The sequence below is a fragment of the Impatiens glandulifera genome, chromosome 3 (assembly GCF_907164915.1).
Source record: "Impatiens glandulifera chromosome 3, dImpGla2.1, whole genome shotgun sequence".
Classification (NCBI taxonomy): Eukaryota; Viridiplantae; Streptophyta; class Magnoliopsida; order Ericales; family Balsaminaceae; genus Impatiens; species Impatiens glandulifera.
In genome coordinates, this window is record NC_061864.1 from 51,499,570 (window position 1) to 51,524,042 (window position 24,473).

At 26.9% G+C, this 24,473-nt stretch overlaps 1 protein-coding gene across 1 annotated transcript; it reads right to left on the reverse strand.

Annotated features, from left to right (window-relative positions):
* Positions 1-347: 347 nt before the first annotated feature.
* Positions 348-3,419, reverse strand: LOC124931876 (protein BASIC PENTACYSTEINE4-like). The gene is made up of 4 exons (XM_047472453.1): positions 3,264-3,419; positions 1,815-2,070; positions 774-1,515; positions 348-681 (listed from the first exon to the last, which is right to left on the reverse strand). The coding sequence occupies exons 2-4, from the start codon at positions 1,881-1,883 to the stop codon at positions 656-658; spliced, it is 837 nt and encodes a 278-aa protein (XP_047328409.1). The 5' UTR covers positions 1,884-2,070; positions 3,264-3,419; the 3' UTR covers positions 348-655.
* Between the last annotated feature and the right edge of the window lie 21,054 nt (positions 3,420-24,473).

A 24,473-nucleotide genomic window follows, 5' to 3' on the forward strand; every position in this document is an offset into this window, starting at 1 on the left:
ATCTTACTAAATAATTTAAGCGACGGTTAAATTATCCAAAGTTAATGAACGGAAAAAAATAAATAAAATAAAATAAAAAAGTAGATGGACACATACAATAAAAAAAAAAATCATGAACACAATCAAAAGAGGGTATGAAACAAACTAGATGTCTGAGTACTAAAAATTGGATAAAAGGGAGAAAACATGGCATTCTCCCCTACTTAAAAAAAACCTTTGACATTTTCTAAAATGTTTCCAAATGGCTACATATGAGTTTCCCTAAAGCCACTACTAAATCTTGATAAATAAAAGCCAAATAAATTTCACCAATAAACTAAAATTACTATTAATAAGTATACCATAAAATAGAAAACACAAAATATAAATTTCACATAAAACATTAAGACAGCTTTCAGACTATAAAGTTGGAACAATAATTTGTTATGAAGGTTGATACAACACTTCACATAAAAATGAAAATAAGAATCATAACAAAAGCATTCTTACCAATTTCAACAAACTAGTCATTCCTTACAAATCCGATAGAGGCAGCTGGTAAAATAGTTTTAAAAAAAACAGTAGAACCAAAGTAGAACAAACTTCATCACTTTCTACTGTGTTTAGACTCGAAATAGTTGTCAAAGAAACTCGTTCAAGCAATCCCACATCAATCCTACCGATATATGTTAACCGCATGTCCTGGTTACAACGAAAAATGCACGAAGATTAGATTCACAGTTCAAAAATAACAAATTTTTTTTGTTTCCCTGAAAGAATTTAGAGATTAATACCGTGTTTAGCCCAATAATCCTTCAGATCGACAGCCAAAGACAAGTCTTGTCCCTCAGCTGATAAGCGGCTAAGCAATCTGTTAAAAACACTTCTACTCATTTTCCTGCCCCCCACTCGGGCATGTCGCCTGTTAGGTCTTTGTGGTAAAGGATAAACTGACATGTGGGTCGTGCAACAAGCCGACTGCCAACCTCCATTCCCTCCTTTATAACACTGTCGAGGAATTCCAGTACAAGAGCAAACAGGAGAAGGCATGGTTGACTCGTCAAAACTGACCTCATGAATCAAACCTAGATCCTGACCGTCCAACTCAGCTTTCGAGTTCAAATCCTCCCCAACTTTCTTCACCTTCTTCGATGATGTTGACTTGGATAGAATTGTCTTTTCCTTATCCTCCTCCTCCTTCTTCGGATGTTTCGTAGCATTTCTGTAACTGACTTCTGACATGGGGTGTGCGCGTTTTGTTCCTCTAGGGTTTCCATTGCCCAATGTGCTTTCGTGGAAACGGAGGGCTGCCATTGCGCTGTCGCGTTCCCTTATGGCTGAATCGCGTGTGGCCACGGCTGAATCGCGCTGCTTGATGGCCTCGTTTCGCTCGTCTAAGGCTGAGTTCTTTTCCGAAATCGCTCGGTTTAGTTCTTCGATGGCAGAATCCTTCTCGGAAAGGATTTGCATGATCTTTTTGTTCATCACGAGAGCATTTTGCTCCTTCGCCTGAAACTGAGGCATCATATTCCATTGCTACATTGAATCCAGAAGACAAGTTAAAAACTACGCCATTAATATAACCATTTGGATCTGATCCGCATCCAGACGAGAAACAGTTAATAAATTTTGGAAAACATGACCACCCCCACAACCATGGCCCCCCCAACTTGCAACAAAGTGTTCTTAGGTAGTTTACCTTTTTTTGTCAAATTAGAAACATAACTTAGTCAAACACAAATTGAGAAACTTATTAATAGCTTCTCATCAGGATCTAGAAAGTGTTTCCAAATGGGCTCACTTATATAACATTAATTGCTCAAAAATGAAATTACCTGAACGTGCATCCCTTTGTAGTAGTCCATTCTATACATGCCATTCTCACGTTGTCCATTGTTGTCCATTTCTTAGAAACGTGATTTCAAATCAAGCAAAAGAATTACAAGAAACAACGCTTCAAAGCATTTACAGTATTATTATTCATGATACATCCTCCTTTCCAGCGATGAATACTCTTTTAAGTCAGAAAATACTCTCATATGTTGAAGACAGAAAACAAAACCATACAAATGTTACTCCATGCTGTCAAGCCTGTTACAAAGAAAAACACAATCACTAGATGCAAAACTGGCTTGATACATAACACATCTTATTATCACTTAATCTAAATGATCAAGTGTTTATTGGAATTAAGTTCCTTTGAAAACAGTTATTTAAAAGCCCTTAATTAGTTACATACATCTTAAATTAAGTTAAAAACCTGACTTAATTTGATAAGCTATGAATAACTTAACTGGATAATATAATAAAAGCGTCAAAAAAACAACTTAATTAAGCAATTTTTTTAGAGACTTAACAGCGCTTAAAATCCAGCATTCAACACTTAATTTTCATTTTGATAACCCTACCTAACTGTCTCATGTATCAAGCCATTGAGTACACGAGTATATGGGAGAGATAAATGAAGAAGTGACAAATGAAATAACCCATAATCAACTCTCTTTTCTTTGTTGCAACAAACAAATCGTTTTTGAAAAGATGACTATATATGGTTCAGGACATCAGTAGTAATAAAGTGAAATTCGATATGTCGAGTATTCTTCAAATCTCAACAATAAATGGCATCAATCTTTCGAGTGGTTCAATCTGAAACTTAGCACTTCAATAGTGATAATAGAATGAAGAAAATGCAAGAAAAATCCTAGGAATCCAGATTGTAGTTCCAAAATATTACAAACAGTGTCCTCAGATTCATATCCAACAATACAAGACACCTATTAGACTCTCATTACTTCTCACTTATAAAACTTAAACCTTCCTGTTTACATGAACATGCAGGCCATAATACAGTGAACAATAATCCCTGAATTTCAAACAATCCCATTCAAGTATCAATGATAAAACAATTACAAAAAAAGATTTCCAAACCTCAGTATCGAAAAATAAACCCCTAAACCTTGTGACAAATAAAGAATTATAATCACAGATCCAGATAAAAATGAACAGCGTGATAGACTCATAAAGGATTCGCAAACATACAAAAGGTACTAATTAGAATAATAAGCTATCTCTTTGAATGTCAGACAAGCTAGGGTTTCGAACTGGGTTGGTTGAAAGAGTCAAAATTTGAGGATCTATCAACATTACACGTTTAATAGAAAAGTTCGTACAGAACATTAAAGAAAACATAAGCATAAGAACATATTCAGCAAGTTCTTTAAAGCGATCGAAGAGGTGAGACATGAAAAATGGAAAATTTAATGAAAAAGTTTAAGAAGACTTACAGAAGTGAACGATTAGGTAGTTTGTGATGAGAGATTGTGAACTAGAACAGAGAGTGATCCATGAAGCGGCTATAGGTTAACGCGGCCATGGGCAGAGAGAGAAGAAGATGAAGAACAAGAACAAGAAAGAGGAGAGAGAATGAGAACTTAAGTTCTATTCTATCGTTTACAGCTGTTATAAATTGCCCTTGATTGTTATTTATTTTATTTTTTTATAACAAAATAATGAATATTCTATCTTACTCTTATTTTTTTATTTTATTTTTATTTCAAATATTCGATATTTTATATATTTTGCCGTCCATATTTATACCTACGAATCTAATATAAAAAATACTTTTTTTTTATATATATATTTATTTAGGACACTCCAATTTTAATAAATTGTTCTCATACAAATTTAGCCCACATAAATTATCTATTTTTTAAAAATTTAATCTTAATAGGAACACAAATGTGACTCTTAAGTGGTTTTAGCACAACCCAACAAATTTAATATGAAATGTGATTCCTCAATTTCCTAATTAATTTTAATTTAATTTAATATTTATTTTTTAATTAAAAAAATTATATTTATCTCCTTGTTTTATCATAACTATTTTCACATAAATTATCTTTTTTTTTTTTTAATTTAATCTTTAGGTAGACAAATGTGGCTATTAAATGAGCTTCTACACAATTCAAAACTTTTTTTTTTAGGTAATATGTAACATGTAACATGATTATTCAATTTCTTAATTATTTTTAATTTATTATTTATTTTTCTAATAAAAAAATATCATATTTATCTCATCATATAAATTTTTCTTTATTTATTTTTTTAAATTCATACTATAATTTTTAACTATAACCCAAATTTAGCATGATTGCAACCCCATTTACTAATTTGGTATCTTCACAAGCTTTGTAAGAGAGAACTTAGATTTTGGTTTGCCATACACCACCTAACATTCTTTAATATCTTTCTCATAATCCACGGTAATCTCTTACATTATGAAGAAAAATGATCAATCAACACCTTCGAATTCGATTCGATAATACTGTTCTCGACTCCCAAGTTAAAAAAAAGAAGGTAACAACCTCTAGAATGGCTCCCCTTTAACTTGAATTGTTTGAAATTGATCCACATTATTACAACCACCTCATATCAACCTTCCATTATGATCATAAACCACAAAAGCATCAAAAACTTCTCTTTTTGTGTTATCAATTGATGCATCACAATTAACTTTGATATAGTCATCAAGTGGTCAGGTCCATCTCTTATAAACTCTTAGGTGATGTTTGGTAGGCGGAATTGTTAGATTAGAATTGATATCCGAATTGGAATTGGATTTGAAATAAATCGGTTCCGGTCGGTTAACCGAATTTAACCAAGAACCGATAATTCAATTTTTTAAATTAAATAATAAATTATGAAATAATTTTTTTAAATTATTGTTTGCACTTTCCTATTATATTATTCTCAATCCTTTCTTATTTATATTATAATATATTATATTAGTGTTATAATATAATTTATTGATATATTTAAAAATATATTATAATATATTATTTTATTGTTACAATATAATATATTTTATAGTTATTTTGTTTAACTATTTTGATTTTGTAAACTTATAATTCTTTATAAAAATAATTTTACATATTTTAATGAAATTATTTTCGTTTGTCTTTAATTTATTTTTGTAAAATTTTATATAAATTATAGTGTTTTTAAAAAATAATTCTATAAAAATTATAATTTAAAATTTAAAAATAAAAATTATTTATAAATTATTAAATATTATTTATAAAATAACTAATACAAATTATAAAATATAAAAATATATAATTAAATTATTACCGGTTAAACCGTTAGAAAAATAGGTAAACCGAAACCGAATCGTTTAACTGGTAAAAAACCAGTAAACCGAAACCGTTAGAACTGGTTAGCCAATAAACCGTTAAAATAAAATCGGTTAACTATCGGTTCGGTTGGGTTACCGATTTTCCAGTTTTTTTGCACAGCCCTAAATACGTTTATACACATACACCATTTTTATTGATTTTCATAAAATCAATTGCTAACTCTATTTTTAAATAATTAATCTTTTATTAAATTAATTATTTTTAATTAATTTAAATAAGATTTTATAACAATCAAATCGTCATTTGTTTTACCAAAAATCCCCAAATTATTAAAATTTGAATAAAATTAATTATTTTTATATAATTGATTTCAATGCTGTCGGGTGTTATCAAAATTTTTTAAAATAATGTTTGGCACGCAAATCAATGTTAAAATCGTCGAATTATATTGTATGTGTCAAATATTACACTTAATAAGCTACGGGATTTCCAAGGGTTACAATGAGGAAGAATGTTAAAACAATTTCTTTATTTATATATCATTGAATATTCTAGATACTACTTGAGTTTATATACAATAAAAATAATAATATATAAATGAATTTACATAATTTATTTAAAAAACATAAATTTGTAATTAGATAGAGATATATTTAATATTTTTTATTCATTTCCATATATATCTCTTTAATGATATTTTTATACCATAAACATAAATTTCAAAATATTATACTAAGTAAAAATAACATATTTAATACTATAAAATACACTAAATTAATAACATAAATGAAAAAGTGACATATCTTCTCATTTTGGAAATATAATATTCTTAATATTTGATTATATATTTAATCTTTTTTATTACATATATTAATGGCTATCTAAATTGTGATGTCTATATTTTAATTATACTGAAATATTTAATCACAATAAATTTAGTCCATAAATTTAGTTAGGGACATAAAGAGTTTTACATCAATGATTTCTTTTTAAATTTTATTTGAAATGTCAAACCTAAATAATACACCCTTCGAAATACATATCTTAATATTATAAATTATATTTAAAATTTTAATTGAATATATTTTTTTTAATTCATATTTAACAATAATATTATCGTAATATAGAATCTTGGTGAACTTGGTGAATATTAGAATTTTATTTTATAAAAATAATTAAAATTCAATGACTTTTAGGTCACTAGTTTGAAAGAACCTGAATTTGCTTATCTTTTTACACACAAAGGTATTTCAAGTGTCTAGAATGGTTTCTAAGAGATAAGAGTTATGTGTTAGATTCTCACTTAAAACACCAATGAAAATGAATGTAATAATTATGGAGGTAATGGTAGTTTCTCACCTTCATTAAAACAAAAGATAATAATGTGAATAGAATAATATTGCACTAAAAGAAATCTGAAATATAATGAGAAAATACCATTAAAGTTTTAGATTATAAATTTTAAAAGTTAGACATATTTTTATTATAATTTATATAAAACAATCAAAATTTAGCTAAATTAATATATATATTTATATAGGTCAATAGCGAAACTTGTTAAAGGTTAAAAAATATTTTTAAAAACGTCAAATACAAATATAGTAAAATTTAATCAACAATATATTAGACTATATACCTAAAATTAGGCTTCCAAAATATCTTAAACCATAAACGCTTAATTTTTTGTCGTATTCTGTATAAATGTGAAACCCTTAAATATTTTGTCGTATTCAGTATGTGTAAAACTCTTGAATTTTTTTGTCGTATTATTTTTAAGTGTGAAATTAATATATTTTATTTAATTTATTAATAAATCACGAGTCTTTGCGATAAAGAAATAGTGTAGTGATAAGTTTGAACCCTTATTATTATTAAAAAAGGTTAATATTTTTATTGAATTATATATATATATATATATATATATATATATATATATATATATATATTAAAGTTTAAAGCAAGGTTATCAGTCCTTCAACATGTTCAACTTACTTGAAACCAAATATTATATGTAACAATATAATCAACTAAACTATTTGCAAAAATAAATAAATATAAAGTCTGAGGAGGGCTCTCTAAACATTTTAGATGATATTGTTCATATAAATATATTTATTTATATATTTTAATATATTTCAATAATAAATCAATGTTTTATTATTGTATTGTAATATAAATTTTAATTAGTTAGGTGAGTATATTTTTTAAAATTCTTATTAAAGATACTTAAATATTTGGATAGTTAGGTACATTTATTTATTCTCCAACAATATTTCTTATTAACGGAGAAATATTTTGTGTGGTTTTAATTCTAACATGAATTTGAAATTTTATATTACTCAAAAAAAATATTATATTTAATAACTCAAAATGTAAAAACTATGAAAAAAGTGATTGATTGATTATTTTTATAATATAAAAATAAAAACTCGTAAAATCTTTAGAAATACTAGCGTAATATAAAAAAACGTGAAAAAATATTACCATAAAATTTTTATGGCCGGGTCAACCCACAATCCGACTCAAGTATCCATTTACTTTCACATATATCCAAATTAACCACAGCTCTCGACCTGACAATCTGGACACTTTAAAAATTAAGCATCATTATATATATATATATATATATATATATTAGTTAGTTAAAAAGTTGAACTTATATTGTTAAAATGCAACGCGTTTATCAAATTTTGGGTTGAATTTAAAATATAAAGTGTTATTAGCCTAGTTGGTTAAAAGGTTGTACTTGTTTTGTTAGGTTGCAAGTTTGAACCATACCTATAGCATTTTTAATTTTATTTTTAACCGTTTTAAGTTTATGGGCGGGTCAACCCACAATCCGACCCAAATATCCATTTACTCTCACATATATCCAAATTAACCACAGCTCTCGACCCGGCAATCCGGACACTTTAAAAATTAAGCATCATTATATATATGTAGATTAGTTAGTTAAAAAGTTGAACTTTTATTGTTAAAATGTCACGCATTTATCAAATTTTGGGTTGAATTTAAAATATAAAGTGTTATTAGCCTAGTTAGTTAAAAGGTTGTACTTATTTTGTTAGGTTGTAAGTTCGAACCATACCTATAGCATTTTTAATTTTATTTTTAACCGTTTTAAGTTTATGGGCGGGTCAACCCACAATCCGACCCAAGTATCAATTTAGTCTCACATATATCCAAATTAACCACAACTCTCGACTCGGCAATCCGGACACTTTAAAAATTAAGCATCATTATATATATATACAGATTAGTTAGTTACAAAGTTGAACTTATATTGTTAAAATGTCACGCGTTTATCAAATTTCGGTTTAAATTTAAAATATAAAGTGTTATTAGCCTAGTTGGTTAAAATGTTGTACTTGTTTTGTTAAGTTGCAAGATTGAACCTACCTATAGCATTTTTAATTTTATTTTTAGTCGTTTTAAGTTTATGGGCGGGTCAACCCACAATCCGACCAAAGTATCCATTTACTCTCACATATATCCAAATTAACCATAACTCTCGACCCGACAATCCAGACACTTTAAAAATTAAGCATCATTGTATATATAGATTATGTGTACAAATTAATTTAAACTAAAATAATTTGATCTTTTTATAGACTTCTGATCTCCAAATAAATAATTTTATAAATTTTTAATTAGATGAAAAAAGAATTCGAAATGTTTGATTTACGTGCCTTCGACTTGGGAATTCCATTTATGTACTCAAATAGTTGAGACCACATTAAGTTTGGTTAACTTCACATTGTTCATCTTAAATCTTTTCAAATGTTTTATTTGATGTAATTTTTTTAATGTATGCATTAATTATCACCAAGTTATTACATCATTTTTAATTTTTTTTCAAATTATTTTCCTTATTTGTGAGTTTGAAATAATAAACTATTTCTAAAGATTTTATAAACACAAATTAAAATTAAAATTTAGAAAAGAGTTAGAAAACTTATTTTTACCACTTTATACCCATAATCATTTATTTTTTAACATTTATATATTACAATCTCATTATTAATAGTTAATTAATTATTATTTTTGGAAAAAATTAGGTGATTAATTCACATGGTCATCAATAGCTAGTTTTTACAAATTTTGTAAGATTTAATTTAAATTTTATTTAATGGACGAAACGTGGAATCTCTTCTTGATTTATTTTTATATTTTTGAATTGTAACAAAACATTATACCATTTTTGCATTCATATTCAAAGTACAAGCTCAAAATTAACATTTATATAAAATTAAAAATTTATTTTATCTGAACTCATACATATAATAATTTAGCATTAATCTAATAATATTTAAAAAAAAATTAGTATTAATCTAATAATATTTAAAGAGAACTGTCATTCATCTGTATTTTACAACTATAAACCATGTTTGCAAATTAACATAGAGGATTGATAAATATCTTAATAAATGAATCATTTTTCTAACATAACATGTATATTCTAAATGATATCTCCTTTATTGGCCTAGCAGCAACAAAGATGTGGATATCCCAACCTCTCTAAGAGGTCTTGGTTTCGAGCCCGTCAGACGGCAAATTCTGCGCCTAAGTGTATTTGCGGGCTATGTGTTTAACCTTCTTGTGCCCACATTTTTTTATATTCTAAATGATATAATACATATAAAAAATAAACAAAATTCTTGTAATTAAGAATAGCCTCGAAGTACTACACCAAAACTTTAGGAACGAGCATTTTTCGCCTCATGTGGCTCCCTAAACTTCTCATCCTCAATTATTTTATATCAAGCTTCAATTAATCTGCAAATCATTTTTCAAGTCTACACTCCTTTCAATCACAAGAAAATAGTAGGTAATAGTAGGTTGGTCAATCAACGTGTCTTCGTGAACGACACACTCACTTATATTTAAGAGTCTTATTTAGATTTAAAGTACCCTGAGAATACAAATTCAGACAATGATGTTATTATTAAGAAATAAAAATGTAATAATTTTGCACTTAAAACAAACATGAAATATAATAAAAAAAATAAAAGATTTTAAAGTTTGTAATATGATGTTATATGTCTATAATGGTTTTTATATAGAGATATCACAAGTTAGTGTGATTAAGATATACAAGGGTTTGATGTTGGCAAACATCATACACAAATATAGAGAAATCTTACTAACTTGTAATTAGTCTATATAATTCACCATAAACATGTACCTTATTATTGATACTTTCAACATATCCTAAACTTTGAAACATATATATATATGCTTTATCGTATTCTTTTCATGTTAATGAAAGAAGATAAATTAATTGACAAAAACAAGTTGACAAGATGAACAGTGAGAGACTCCTTGAATATATTTGTCGGGGATTGATCTTGGCTTCTGAATGTTGATTCTAGAAAATGAGAAAATTTTCCATTAACTTCTACTTCATACTGCAAAAAGACAATTTTAATAATTAATATACAATATTTCTTTCATTTTATGTACATCTACATATAACATTAATGGACATCAAAATATTGATTAAAAAAATAATAAAAAATGAAAATAATTCATAGAGAAAGGAATTATAGAAGATTTGAGTGAGTGGAGAAGAATGTTAAAATGACTTCTTTATTTATATATCTCTATGAAGTATTCTATAAAATATTTGAATTTACATACAATAAAATAATAAATTAACAATTAAATTATATTAATCTTGTTGTAATCATACTTGAATTTTAAAAATAAAATTTTTTATTTGTAATATAAAAATAGATTTGAGTAATTAAAAACATAAATTTGTGCTTGGATAAAGATATATTTAATATTTTGATTCATTTCCATATATATCTTATTGTAATCATACTTGGATTTTAGAAATAAATTTTATTTGTGTGTAATATAAAAAACAAATACTTAATTTATTAAAAAGAACATAAATTTGTGTTTAGATAGAAATATATTTAATATTTTTGATTTATTTTCATATATATCTCTTTAAAGATATTTTCATATAATAAACATAAATTTCAAAATATTATACTAAGTAAAATTAAAATATTTAATACTATAAAAACATACTAAATTAATTAAGATAAATGAAAAAGTGACATATCTTTTTTATTTTGGAATGAAATGTTCTTAGTATTTGATTATATATTTAATCATTTTATTACATTAATGCCTATCTAAATGGTGAATGTCATTTTGTATTTTAATTATACTTAAATATTTAATTAGAATAATTTAGTTTGGGACATAAGGGGTTTTAAATCAATTGTTTCTTTATAAGTTTATTTGAAATGTCAAACCTAAATAAATGTGAAACCCTTAAATTTTTTTTGTCGTATTCGGTATAGTGAAACTATTGGATTTCTTTGTTGTATTATGATTAAATGTGAAATTAGTATATTTAATTTAATTTAATAATAAATTGTGGGTGTTTGCAATAAGAAATGAGTGTAGTGATAAGTTTGAATCCTTGTTATCATTAAAAAAAATCAAAATTAATATTTTTTTTTTTGATTATATATACATATAATAATAATCATTTTTCAACACAACACATTGATCCATTTTGTGAGAGTAAACAGATGAGATGAGGTTGTTTGTTTGCATGTTGTTCATCTTTTAAACTTAAAATAGTTAATTATAAAATTATAAGATTAAAAATATTAAATATAGGTGTTGAACTCATCTGAAACCAAATATTATATGTGTAAAAATATAATCAACTAAATTATGACTAAATTATGTCCCAAAGTGAGGCTCTCTAAATAATTTAGTAGATACATATGAATATATTTATTTATATACTTTAATATATTTCAATAACAAATCAATGTTGTATTATTGTAATATAAATTTTAATTAGTTAGGTGAGTATATTGTTTGAAAATCTTATTAAAGATACTTAAATTTTTGGATAATTGTTTTTTTATATTCTACTTGCTTTTTTCCTTTTTATTCTGTTCTAGGGAATTCTAATGGCAACTTTCTATTCGTTTTAAATTCTTATTGAAGTCTCTCAATCCTAGTTTTGTATCAGTTAGAGTTTTAGGGACCGAATAATATATAAACTCGTGACATAACCCTAATATGTCATGATATTATCTTTATTCTAATCTCCTCAATAATATTCACTCTTTCTAGTGGATGTAGTCAAATTTTATCTTTATGAACCACGTTAAATTCGTAATTTTTTATTATTTAGGTCATCACTCGAATTTTTGTTATAACAAACTGGTATTAGAGCAATGTTAAATTCGATTGTTTGTTTTTCAAATTGAGATGATAATAGTAAGAATTAAGATTGACATGTTCATGGGTATAAACAATTTCATTTTATTATAGATTAAGATGCGGCTTTACTGAAACAACATGACTTATGGGGTCATTGAAGTTGTCGATAGGAGCATAAATAGTCGTTAAGATGATCATTCTTGAGGAATAATATGAAAAATCAAGATGCAGGCTCTACGTAAATAACAAGTCTTATGGGGTCGTTGAATATGTCAGAATGAGAATAAATAATTGTTGAGATGATCATTCTCGAGGAGCAGTATGACAGATTAAGATGCGGGCTCTACTAAAATAACAAGGCTTAAAGGGTCGCTGAAGTTGTCGATAGAAGTAGATATAACCGTTGATATAGTCATTTTTTAAAAGGAGCATGACAAATTAAGATGCGTGTTCTAATGAAATAACACAGTTTATAAGGTCATTAGAGTTGTAAGTAGGAGTATAAATAACTATTGAGATGGTAATTCTAGAGGAATATAATAAGAGATCATGATACGGGCTCTATTAAAACAAAATGATGTATGGGGGTCGTTGAAGTTGTCAGTAGATGTAGAAACAATAACAGAGATGGTCATTTTGGAGGAGAAGACACATTCAACAATTCTATTGTGTCTGGTAGATAATGACATCATCGAGGTCTCAAAAGTGAAGACTAATACATCTTGAACATCTTAGAGTATTCAAGTCAAATAGAAATTTGTTAAGTAGAATTGAATATTTTGATTAATAAAGAAGAAGTTAAGTTGTCGTGGAGACAACTCTTGATCTAGAAGAAATAGACAATATAACATTTGAGCCATTTTGCATTGACTAATGCATATGGATCATCTAGCATTGACTAATGCATTTGAGTCACCTAGCATTGACTAATGCACTTCAGAAATCTGAAGTTTTTTCCTTGAGAGCATCATTTTCATTACTAGTTATATATTTGTTAGGGTTTTTAGGGACCGAGTGTTCTATAAACTTGTGTCATAACTCTAGGCTATCAAGATATAATCTTTATTCTGATCTCCTAAATAATATTCTCTCTTTATGGTGGACGTAACCAAATTTTATCTTGGCAAATCACATTAAATTTGTGTATTTTTTATTGTTTGCATTATCTCTCGTATTTCCATTACAATAAACTAGCTACAAAGTGATGTTAAATTCAATTGTTTATTTTTCCGATTATATCAAAATAGTATTTCCATCATCTATCATTGAATAATGCATTTGGGATATATGAGCATTTGGGACATGTGACATTAAGTAATACATCTAGGTCATCTAGAAATTGATTAATGCATGTGTGTCATCTAACATTGACTAATGTAAATGTGTCATGTGATATTGACTGATATATATGTGTCATCTGATATTGATTAATGCATATGAGCCATGTATATATGTTAAGTTGTCTTAGGGTAACTCTAGATCAAAAGGAGAGGAGGTAAAACATATGAGCATTGAATAATGCATGTGGAGTATTTAAGAGAATTCAAATAAAGGTGAAGATTTGTTGAGTAGACTTGATTTGTTTATTATAAGGAAATAGAATATTGAACAAAAGAAAAATTATATATTTTTCTTTATAATCTTTATATAAGGAAATAAGATTAACACAAAAAAATATATGATCTTTTGTTATGTTTAGATAACTAAGAAAATATTGTGACCATATTTTGGAGACTTTTTGCCAAGATATTGGTGTTGACCTAGTTGAAGCTTATTTAAAGGTGTAGTCGGGTAGTTTAGAAAATTGAAGTCTTTGACTTGAGAGAATCGTTTACATTCCTAGTTATGTATCTATTAAGATTTTAGAGGACTGAGTGTTATATAAACTTGTGTCATAACCCTACTTTGTCATTATTTAACCTTTATTTTGATCTCCTCAATAATATTCTCCCTTTCTGATAGACGTAGCAAAATTTTATCTTGGTGAATCACGTTAAATCCGTGTCATTTTTATTGTTTACATCATCCCTCTTATTTCAGTATAACAAGTTCAATTAAGTAATACAAGTTTTTGTATAGATTTGATGCACGTGTAATTTAGTTAGTCTTTTATTTTCTTCATAATGTTAAGTTAGTTATTTTAAAATATATATATGTTTGAAAGATTATTTAAGGACTCGTTGATGAATAATATTATTTTGTGGGTTTTTATACCATTGTGATTTCATAATTGGTGTTATAAAAAAATCTTCCATACTTAAGTGAAGGGTATTAAGGAAAACAAGCGGTGTGTTTGATAGCGACACAATCTAAGAGATTTAAAGAGAAGAGACACTCAAATACGAGTATCAGTTTGTGAGTTTGAGTGAAACACGAGAGAAGTGAGACATGTGAGCTTTAGTTAGAAATAGGTGACGATAGTGTTCCACGAATTCCTCATTGTTGATGGTTGTCATTATGACCGTTGGAGTCAATTAATAGAAAGTTTGTTGAGATCCAAGGGTTTATGACACCTAATGGAGATGGGGTATCAAGATTTGGGCACCTTATCTTCAAAATGAAGGACCATAATGTAAATAATTACTTCTATCAGGCAATTGACAAACAAACAAACATTTGAGCAAATTTTCTATATTTTTTTATAGAAATACCTCAAAAATTGTTTGGGACTCATTGAAGTGAAAATATGGAGGTAATGAAAAAGTGAAAATATACCTTTTGAATTCTTTTGAAATAGGTATTTCAAGATTCTAGAATTGAAGATATCAGAGTCGATAAATGAGTATTTTGCTATGGTTACTGTTGTGAGTTGTGACTAACAAAATGCGAAGGAAATGGTAAGGAACTCCCTTTTTTTCCTTTGTCATAACCAACTAAATGATTCTCTTGATTTTTATCCATACGACTTTCCATGATTAAACTCCTTCACTTGATTTTTCAGTTGTTCATGTTGAAAATAAAATTAATTAATTGAAAATTATACGTTATTATCTTTGGTTTAATAGGTGTCTTAATTAGAATTATGGGTCTAGTTAATATTAGACGTTATTATCTTTTGTTTAATAGGGGTCTTAATTAGCATTAATTCTGAATGTTTAAGATTTTTTTGTCCTAGTATAAATAGAGTATCTGTATTTGCAGAAAGAAGATGAATTGAAATAAAATCTCTTCCCCTTTCTTTTTAATCTTATCTTGAGTTTGTGAGTGAATACGTCGATTGTCCACTAACATTTCCAATAAAGTGGTATCAGAGAAAGAATTTATTTGATGTTCTAATATCAGCGTCTTACGAAGGACAACTATAAGTTGGTTTATCCGAGTAAAGACGTTACTCGGTTCCCAAGGTGCGTGGGAAATCGTAAACAGTGGGATTGTCAAACCTGATGAGGATGCGAAGTTGACTTTGATTCAAGCGTTCAAGAATAATAAAAAGAAGGATCAACATGCCCTTTCTATCATCCATCAATGTCTGGATGATGCTGCTTTTGAGAAAGAAGTAAATGCCTCAATGTCGAAAGAGGCATAGGAAATTCTAAAAAATTCCCTCAAAGGAGTTGTCAAGGTAAAAAAAGGTGCGGCTTTAGATTTTGCAAGGAGAGTTTGAAGCTCTTCATCAGGAAGCATTGGAGTCTGTTTCAGACTATTTTATGTGGATCTTATCCATCATCAACTAGATAAAGCAAAATGGCGAAAGCATAGAAGACGTTCGAATAATCGAGAAAATTTTACGTTCTCTACATTAAAGATTTGATCATGTAGTGGTTGCAATCGAAGAGAACAGAGATTTGGAGAAATTCTCAATCGACATATTAAATAGATCGTTATAGGTGCATGAGGAACGAATGAACAAACACAAGAAGGAGCCTTTGGAGCAAGCCCTTCTAGTCAAGCATTCGTTTGGCGAAAATGGAAGAGTAGTTCATTGAGGATGTGTTCGATGTCGAGGTTATTCTCGTGGTGGCAGTCGAGGATGTGGTAGAAATGTAAATGTCGAGAGAGAAAATGATGAAAAGCCTCGAAGAAATCCAAGAGGTAGAGGAAGAGAAAGAGAACGTGAACGAGAACAAGGAAGTGACAGATACGAGAAAGGATACAAAAAGTCACGTGTTGAGTGTTATAATTGTCACAAATTGGATTATTATGCTCGTGAATGCTGGTATGCCGAAGATGGAAAATTAGAAGACAATCTAACATAAGAGAAATAAATAGAGAACTCGACATTGTTGTTGGCGCTAAATCAATAATTTGGAGGAGAAAGTCAATAATATCTTGATAACGGTGCGAGTAACCACATGTGTGGCGACAAGTCGAAATTCGATGAGATTGAGAAAAGGAAACCGGAAATATCACATTCAAAGATGCTTCGAACCAAATTGAAGGCAAAGGTACCATTTTGATTCGGTTGAAGGATGGTACACACAAATTTATTTTCGATGTGTATTATGTCCCTAAATTAAAAAGTAATATTTTGAGTTTGGGGAAACTCAAGGAAAGAGGCTACCAGATTTTAATGAAGGATCGTAATCTTTGGTTATGAGAAGAAAATGTTAACCTAATTGCAAAGGTGACGATGTCGAAGAATAATATACTTTCACTCCCTATTCAAATCGAATGGCCAAACTGCTTGCAATTATTCGTGACGGATCCAGCGTGGTGTTGGCACATGAGGATGGGACATCTAAATTTCGGTGGCCTAAAAATGATGTCCGAAAAGAAAATGGGGAAGGGGATGCCTTTAATCAAACATTCAAATCAACTTTGTGAAGCGTGTCTTCTAGGCAAACATGCTAGAGAAATTTTTCCGAAGGAAGCAATGTCAAGAACAACGAAGTCGCTCGAATTAATTCATGCCGATGTGTGTGGACCAATCAAATCATCGTCTTATGGTAAAAGTAATTATTTCTTGAAATAAAAATCTAAGAGTTTTGATACTTTCAAAACTTTGGTGGAGAAAGACTCTAGCTATATGATTTGGACGTTGAGAACTGATAGAGGTGGAGAATTTACTTCTAATGTTTTTAACCTTTTTTGTGAGAAAAAATAGCATTAGACATTTTCTCAGAATTCCAAGATCCCCACAACAAAATGGAGTGGTTGAAAGGAAGAATCAGTTTATCCTCAACATGGCTCAGAGCATTATGAAACATAAGAAAATGCCAAAAGAATTTTGGGCGGAAGTAGTGGCTTGTGAAGTGTATCTCCTAAATCGTTATCCGACCAAAAGTGTGAAATATGTAACACCAACTGAAGCTTGGAGCGGAAAGAAGCCAAATGTATCTCAACTAAGGATTTTTAGGAGTATTGTCTATAAACATGTGACAGAGCAAGAGAGAACCAAACTTGATGATAGAAGCGAGAAGATTGTGTTCATCGACTATGACGAAAAATCAAAAGGGTACAAGATCTACAATACTGTCAACGGAAAGATGGTTGTGAGTTGTGAGTCGTGATGTGAAGTTTGATGAAGATGCTTCTTGGAATTGGGAAGTTAATGAAGATTCATCAACGAATTCTTCCCATTCTTTATTGAGGACAAACAAGAGAAAAAACATGGCAGCCTGTAGTTCCTACGATGATAGCGAACACATCTTCTAGTGCATCTTCATCAAGGGGAATCCCTAATGAAGGATCACGAAGGATGAGAACTATCTAAGAACTTTATGAGAATATAAAGGTAATGAATGATGTCTCTATGTTCTGTCTTTTAGCCGAAACAACGCCTTTGAGTTTGAAGAGGCTAACAAGAAGAAGAAATGGAGACAAACCATTGAATAGGAGATTCGATCCATTGAAAGAAATGATACATGAGAAATCACTTCTCTTTCAGTGGGTCAGAAGTCCATTGGTGTCAAGTGGTTATTCGAAAAAGAATACCAAAGGTGTTATCGAAAAATATAAAGCGAGATTAGTCGTCAATGGGTATGCACTACGACAAAGAGATATATAGGTTTGTTAGAGAATGAAGCGACCACAATTTTTATCGACAACAAGTTACTTAAGCTCTAGCAAGGAATCATGTTTTTCATGATCGAAGTAAACACATCTCACATCGATATGCGATATCACTTCATTCGAGAGAGTATTACGAAAAAAGATATCAGACTTGAATATGTGAAATTTGTTGATCAAATTGCAGATATTTTTATAAAATCTCTTGAAGTGGAAATTTTTAGCAGAATGAGGAGTATGCTTAGAATCACGAAGAAGATTTAATTTTACAGGTAGTGTTGAAAATAAAATTAATTAATTGAAAATTAGACGTTTTTATCTTTTTGTTTAATATGTGTCTTAATTAGAATTAAAAATAAGTTAATATTATACGTTATTATCTTTTGTTTAATAGGGGTCTTAATAAGTATTAATTATGAACGTTTAAGAGTTTTTTTGTCTTAGTATAAATAGAGTATCTATGTTTATAGAGTATCTATGTTTGTAGAAAAAAATATATGAACTAAAATAACATTTTTTTCCCTTTCTTTTTAATCCTATCTTGAGTTTGTATTGAGTTTGTAAATGAATACGTCGATTGTCCACTAACATTTCTAATCATTCATCCATTTTCAACATGATTAAGCTGAAACACAAAAGAAGAGAATTTGATCGATCATAAGATTATTTTGGACGTGTCTTGCCCTAATCTGGTCAGAATAATTAAATGGAGAAATTCCCAGATGTTGTCCATCTCACCCAAGGTAAACGGTAATGTTTCAATAAAAAAGGGTATAAAATAAATACTTTCAAAAAATGAAGGACCAATCAACCTTTACGAATAAACACTACAAGTTTGAGTGTGGGCTTATAAAAAAAAATTGGGTGGGTATGAAATTGTTTTGAAAAAATTATGAATAAATTTGTAGATTAGGGTAGGGTTTTACTTATTTTTTAGAATTGAAAAAATAAAAATAAATTAGGTCATATCTTTTAAGTGTAAGAAAAATTCTGAGTTAGACCATCTTAACTAGATCCCCTCCATATTGAGGGGTAAATATTTTTAATAGTATTTTACAAGGTAGAGTAATTAACTACCCAATATATTAACTCAAATATATGTAGGAATTGTTAACACGGTCTTGTTTAAAATTAAATCGGTCATACTAACAATCAAATTTGAAATCTTTAAATTTTTAATAAGATCACGGTTACTCATGTTATTTTGCTTAGTTGAAAACTAATATTTGTATTAATAACCAAAATATAATATAAGATTGGTGTTATTTAGGTTAAAAGTTAGTTTAAATATTAGAATAATAACATAGAGTGAGAATTGTTGTAATGAATTGTGTCAGGAATCATGTAATAACAACACGTAAATAGATTTAAATCTAATAAAAGAGAAATTATATTTTATTATTATTATATATAAACGAAAATGTTTTTTTTATTGTTTTGGGGCCTGCTGTGCATTTCTGCCTTGGTCTATTAAAATAAAGGGTTTATGCCCACCCTAATATTGGACTTAAGCTTAAAAGTGGTCCAAACATTCAAGCCCAATATTCAATATGAACGGTGTTTCAAATTTTCTTTTCTAAAATAACCATCAAAGGGCTTAACATTTGCTTAAAATGTTCAAATATTCAATATAGATGAAGACAAATTAAATATAACATTTTTATACCTTAAGAAATCTTTGATAAGTTAAACAAATTAATAATATTATATATTTTGTCAATAAATGAATTTCAATAAACCTTCTATTTTCTTTTTGGCCAATGCCCCTCTTGATACCAAAATTCTATTGACAAACATACTTTCTTATTAGGGATGGGAGGTATCTTGGGCTCCCACTTATTTGGAATGAGAATTTTTTTTTTAAGGAATGGGTACAAAAATTGGGTTGGAAGTTAAAAATGAAAGAAATATTAATTAAAAGTGTGATTCCTGTAAACTCAAATGTGTGTAATTTTATTTATGAAATCACAATAATTCTAAACATATACATTGAATGGCTTGGAACGAGTAGGCTAAGCATAAAAAAAAGGTTTCAAGTTCAAAATTAAGCATTGTTGGCTAAAAAACAAGGAGATTTTTAACTCCCTTTATTTCTAAATTCTTTTTGGTACCAGTTTGACCTTATATCTTGATTCAAAGAAAATTCATTTGAATCACATATATATATATATATATATATATATATATATATATATATATATATATATATAATAACAATTAACTACGCATCACTGAGTCTTCGCAGCACATGGCACATCCGTTATTTGAGTGTAAACAGGTTAGGTTATTGGTTTGCGGGTTGACTGTCTTGAAAGTTGGAGTGGCTCGTTTAAAAAAAAATAAAAATTATAAAAATTGAATTTTTAATCAATAGTATATCTTATAAGTTAAGACTAATCATAACTATCATATTTTATGTATTGACCAACATGAAAAAATACTTTTGATATAAAAATATATATAACTATGTTTGAAAAAATTATTGAATTTATATTGGCTTCAAATTTCAACATTTAGACAATACTTTCCCTATTTAAATATATATATATATATATATATATATATATATATATATATATATATATATATATATATATTATAATTATAATAATGATAGGAGAAACAATAAGAATTATTGAGATTTTAGTGTACATAAGATATATTTTATGACAACTTAAGGTTTAAATCAACAAATTAGTTTTATCATGAATCTACTCAAAAAGAAATTTCACTAAAATAACTTGTATGACAATAATGGTTTTTAAAAGACCAAAGTTTATTAGTTCGATTCACAATTAAAACGCCTTAAATTTAATTGTATATATATTATGTTTACTAGTATCTTATATTTAAAAAAAAATGAATCTACTCAAAAAGAATCATAGAACATTTATCCTTTTTCATTTTACCAAGCATCATTAGAGATCTACGAGGATTTGATACTTCATTTACCTTGAACTTTAAATAATACACTAAAGTAGCTCAAATGATAAGAGTATTTTCACCTCGAATACCTTAGAGTGAAGGTAATAATCTGGACTCGTACATTAAAAAAAATTATCTATAATGTTTTAGTGTTTTTGTTCATTTCTTTGTTTTTATCAATTTTTTGTATGACATTTATCATTTTCTCAAAACAACTTATACGGAAAAAAAAACAAACATGTAACAGTATAATATTAAACCAAAATTATAATTAAATATATCATTAAATATTTGCAATCTCATATTTGTGTAATCACCCAAAAAGCTTAGGAATCCTATATAAATAGTCATATTCTAATTTCTTTTATCTATTTTTTCCATTTTAATTAAACCTAGTGTATAAATATCATTTAAAAAAACAAATTGACTGAGAAAAAAACATCAAATTGACGGGATCTTCGATGGCACATTCTATGGGTGTGGAAAATTTCAAACATCTAGATGCCCCCTTTGTTGGGTTATATGTTATAAATAAACAATTATATTATTTTAAATTTGATTTCTTTTTGTTAAAAAGGTGAAGATGACGTAAAAGATAATTAAAAGAAATGGAAAGACTATTATGATAAGATTTAAAATATTTATTTAAAAAAAATGAAGAGGCATATGAGTGAGTGGAATTGCATCAAAAGAATATACATTGCATTATATATTTTTTGGGAATCAGTTATGATTGATGACAAAGTGGAAATTAGGTCTTTGCTTATAGTGGGTCCATTATTTGAAAAAGTTCAAATAAATTGGATAAAACAATTTTAAATATAAAACTTATTTTATTTGGAACTTGGTTCACTTTGTTTAGATAATATTTTAAAATTTTAAAACATATTTTTATTAATCTATTAATTAAATTATGAAATCCCAACATAACCTTAAAAATTAATCAATAATAATTTAAGTTATAACATAAATTATAAGAAATCTACTCAATCAACATAAATATTTATAATAAATAGATAAAAAAAAACTCAACCACATAAATCATTTCTAGCCCCCGAGAAACTCATAAATCGGTGAATGTGAAAGTCGATAATGACTTCAATGTTTTGTAATCTATTTAACCTTTTGAATGTTTGAATACTTAGTTGTCTCTTACTATTCACAATATTTTTATATATAGGTCAAGAATGAAATTAGTATGCTAATTATATTTGCTATTTAGGTTGAGGATAAAACCTTTTGTACTTAATGTTGAATATAGGGTGCACATTGCACTATTTTGGAATCTAATTTTTACTTTTTTTAATCAAAAGTGTTATGAGATAATGAAAAATATTATCAAGAAAATTCAATATAGAATAATCTGAAAATTTATCAAAAAAATTATAAAAGATTATGATATTTGTATTTTTTGTTCTGGTCATTTTTAAAAGTAATTGTGATTGTAACGACATTTGTGATGTAATAAAGTTAAAAAATTGTTAAACTGAATCGCATTTAATTGCAATTTGGTATTTGTTATCAAGAGCATTCTATTATAAGTTTTTCAAATTTATTGACAAAATAACACATTTGTTATAATATTAGGTTAGATTGATTAAAAAATATGCATGAATGATGTCATTCTTCCTCCTTATTGGTTATACAAAATCGGTTCACGATCTTAATAGTTGAAAAATTATAGCTCATCTTCTTGGTAATGACAACATCACATATAAATATAAGTATAAATATAAATATAAATATAAATATAAATATAAATATAAATATAAATATAAATATAAATATAAATATAAATATAAATATAAATATAAATATAAATATAAATGTAAATGTAAATGTAAATATAAATATAAATATAAATATAAATATAAATATAAATATAAATATAAATATAAAGGTCAGAATTTTATTAGGGCTTGTTTGATTGTGGATTATTTGGAATCTAAGGTTTCACCTATCATCATTTTTAAAATATTATTAATTACTTTAATCATCAATTAAAATGTATTTTATTTTATAAAATTTCAAAATATTAAATAATAAGAATCTTCTATTCAATTTATCTAAATATATTTTTATACCAAAAAAATCATCAAAATAGCTTGAGAGAAGAAAAAGAGAAAAATAAATAATTATTAAACTAGCACAATCCCTTATTTATTTTTGTGGATAAAATTAATTTTTGAAAGTTGAGTGGTTGAAAATTTATAAATCTTAGCCACATGTTTTTGTCTAGTTTTTAACAACTAGAGTTTGTTTTTATAGGATATACTTTTGTTCTTTTCTGAATTATTGAAAAAAAATATTTATTTTATGTAAAATTGATTTATTTAAAATATTTGGATAGTATAATTGTAGGAAAAGAAATAAGATAACTAAATTATTCTTCATATTTAAAAATAAATAAGCATTTTCATTTATGAATTGAATGATGAGATTGAAAATAATTTTGAACACTCATCCCAAATTTCACATCACATAAGGTTTAAGAGTTCATATGATGCTATTAAAATATTATTATTTTTTTCTTGGAAATTTTGCTAATATTATTTGATGAGAAGAAGTTTTTATTTTTATTAACTAATTAAAATAGTTTATTTATTTTATTATAATTTTTTTTTGTTTTGCTTAAATGTCTCCTTACATAAAAAAATATTCTAAATAATAATATATATATATATATATATATATATATTGATATTTTAATTGATAATTATATATCTTTATAACATAAGTGACAAATTTAATAGAATAAATGGCAATTGATTTTATTATTTATGTTGCTTTTTACCCAATTATTTTTTTATTAAATAAATATTAATTTACTATATACTCTTTATTTAATTTTTAAAATTAATTAACCATTTTACCTATATAATTCACTATAACTGTTTTTAAAAAGGACATATAAAGATAGATTGAAAATTATGTTATTAAAATAAAAATATTAAAATGTGAAATAAATAAATAATTAAGATTTATTTAATTTAACAAAATCATATTATTCTTTTTTTGTAAGGACGAAAATAGTATTATTCTATAAATTTATTTTATTTAACAATCAAAATTTCAAAATATTAAATTAAAAATCTTAATTAGGTCATGAGAGGAACAAGTATCAAAGAATCACTCAACAAATCAGTTGGAAAATTAGGTCACAATCTTGGCATCTATCTCATAGTTTATCCAATATTCATATGGACTAAATTGGATATAAAATAATTATAGGAATAATGATTAATAAGTAGATGTCAATTTTGATCTAAACCAAGTAAATTC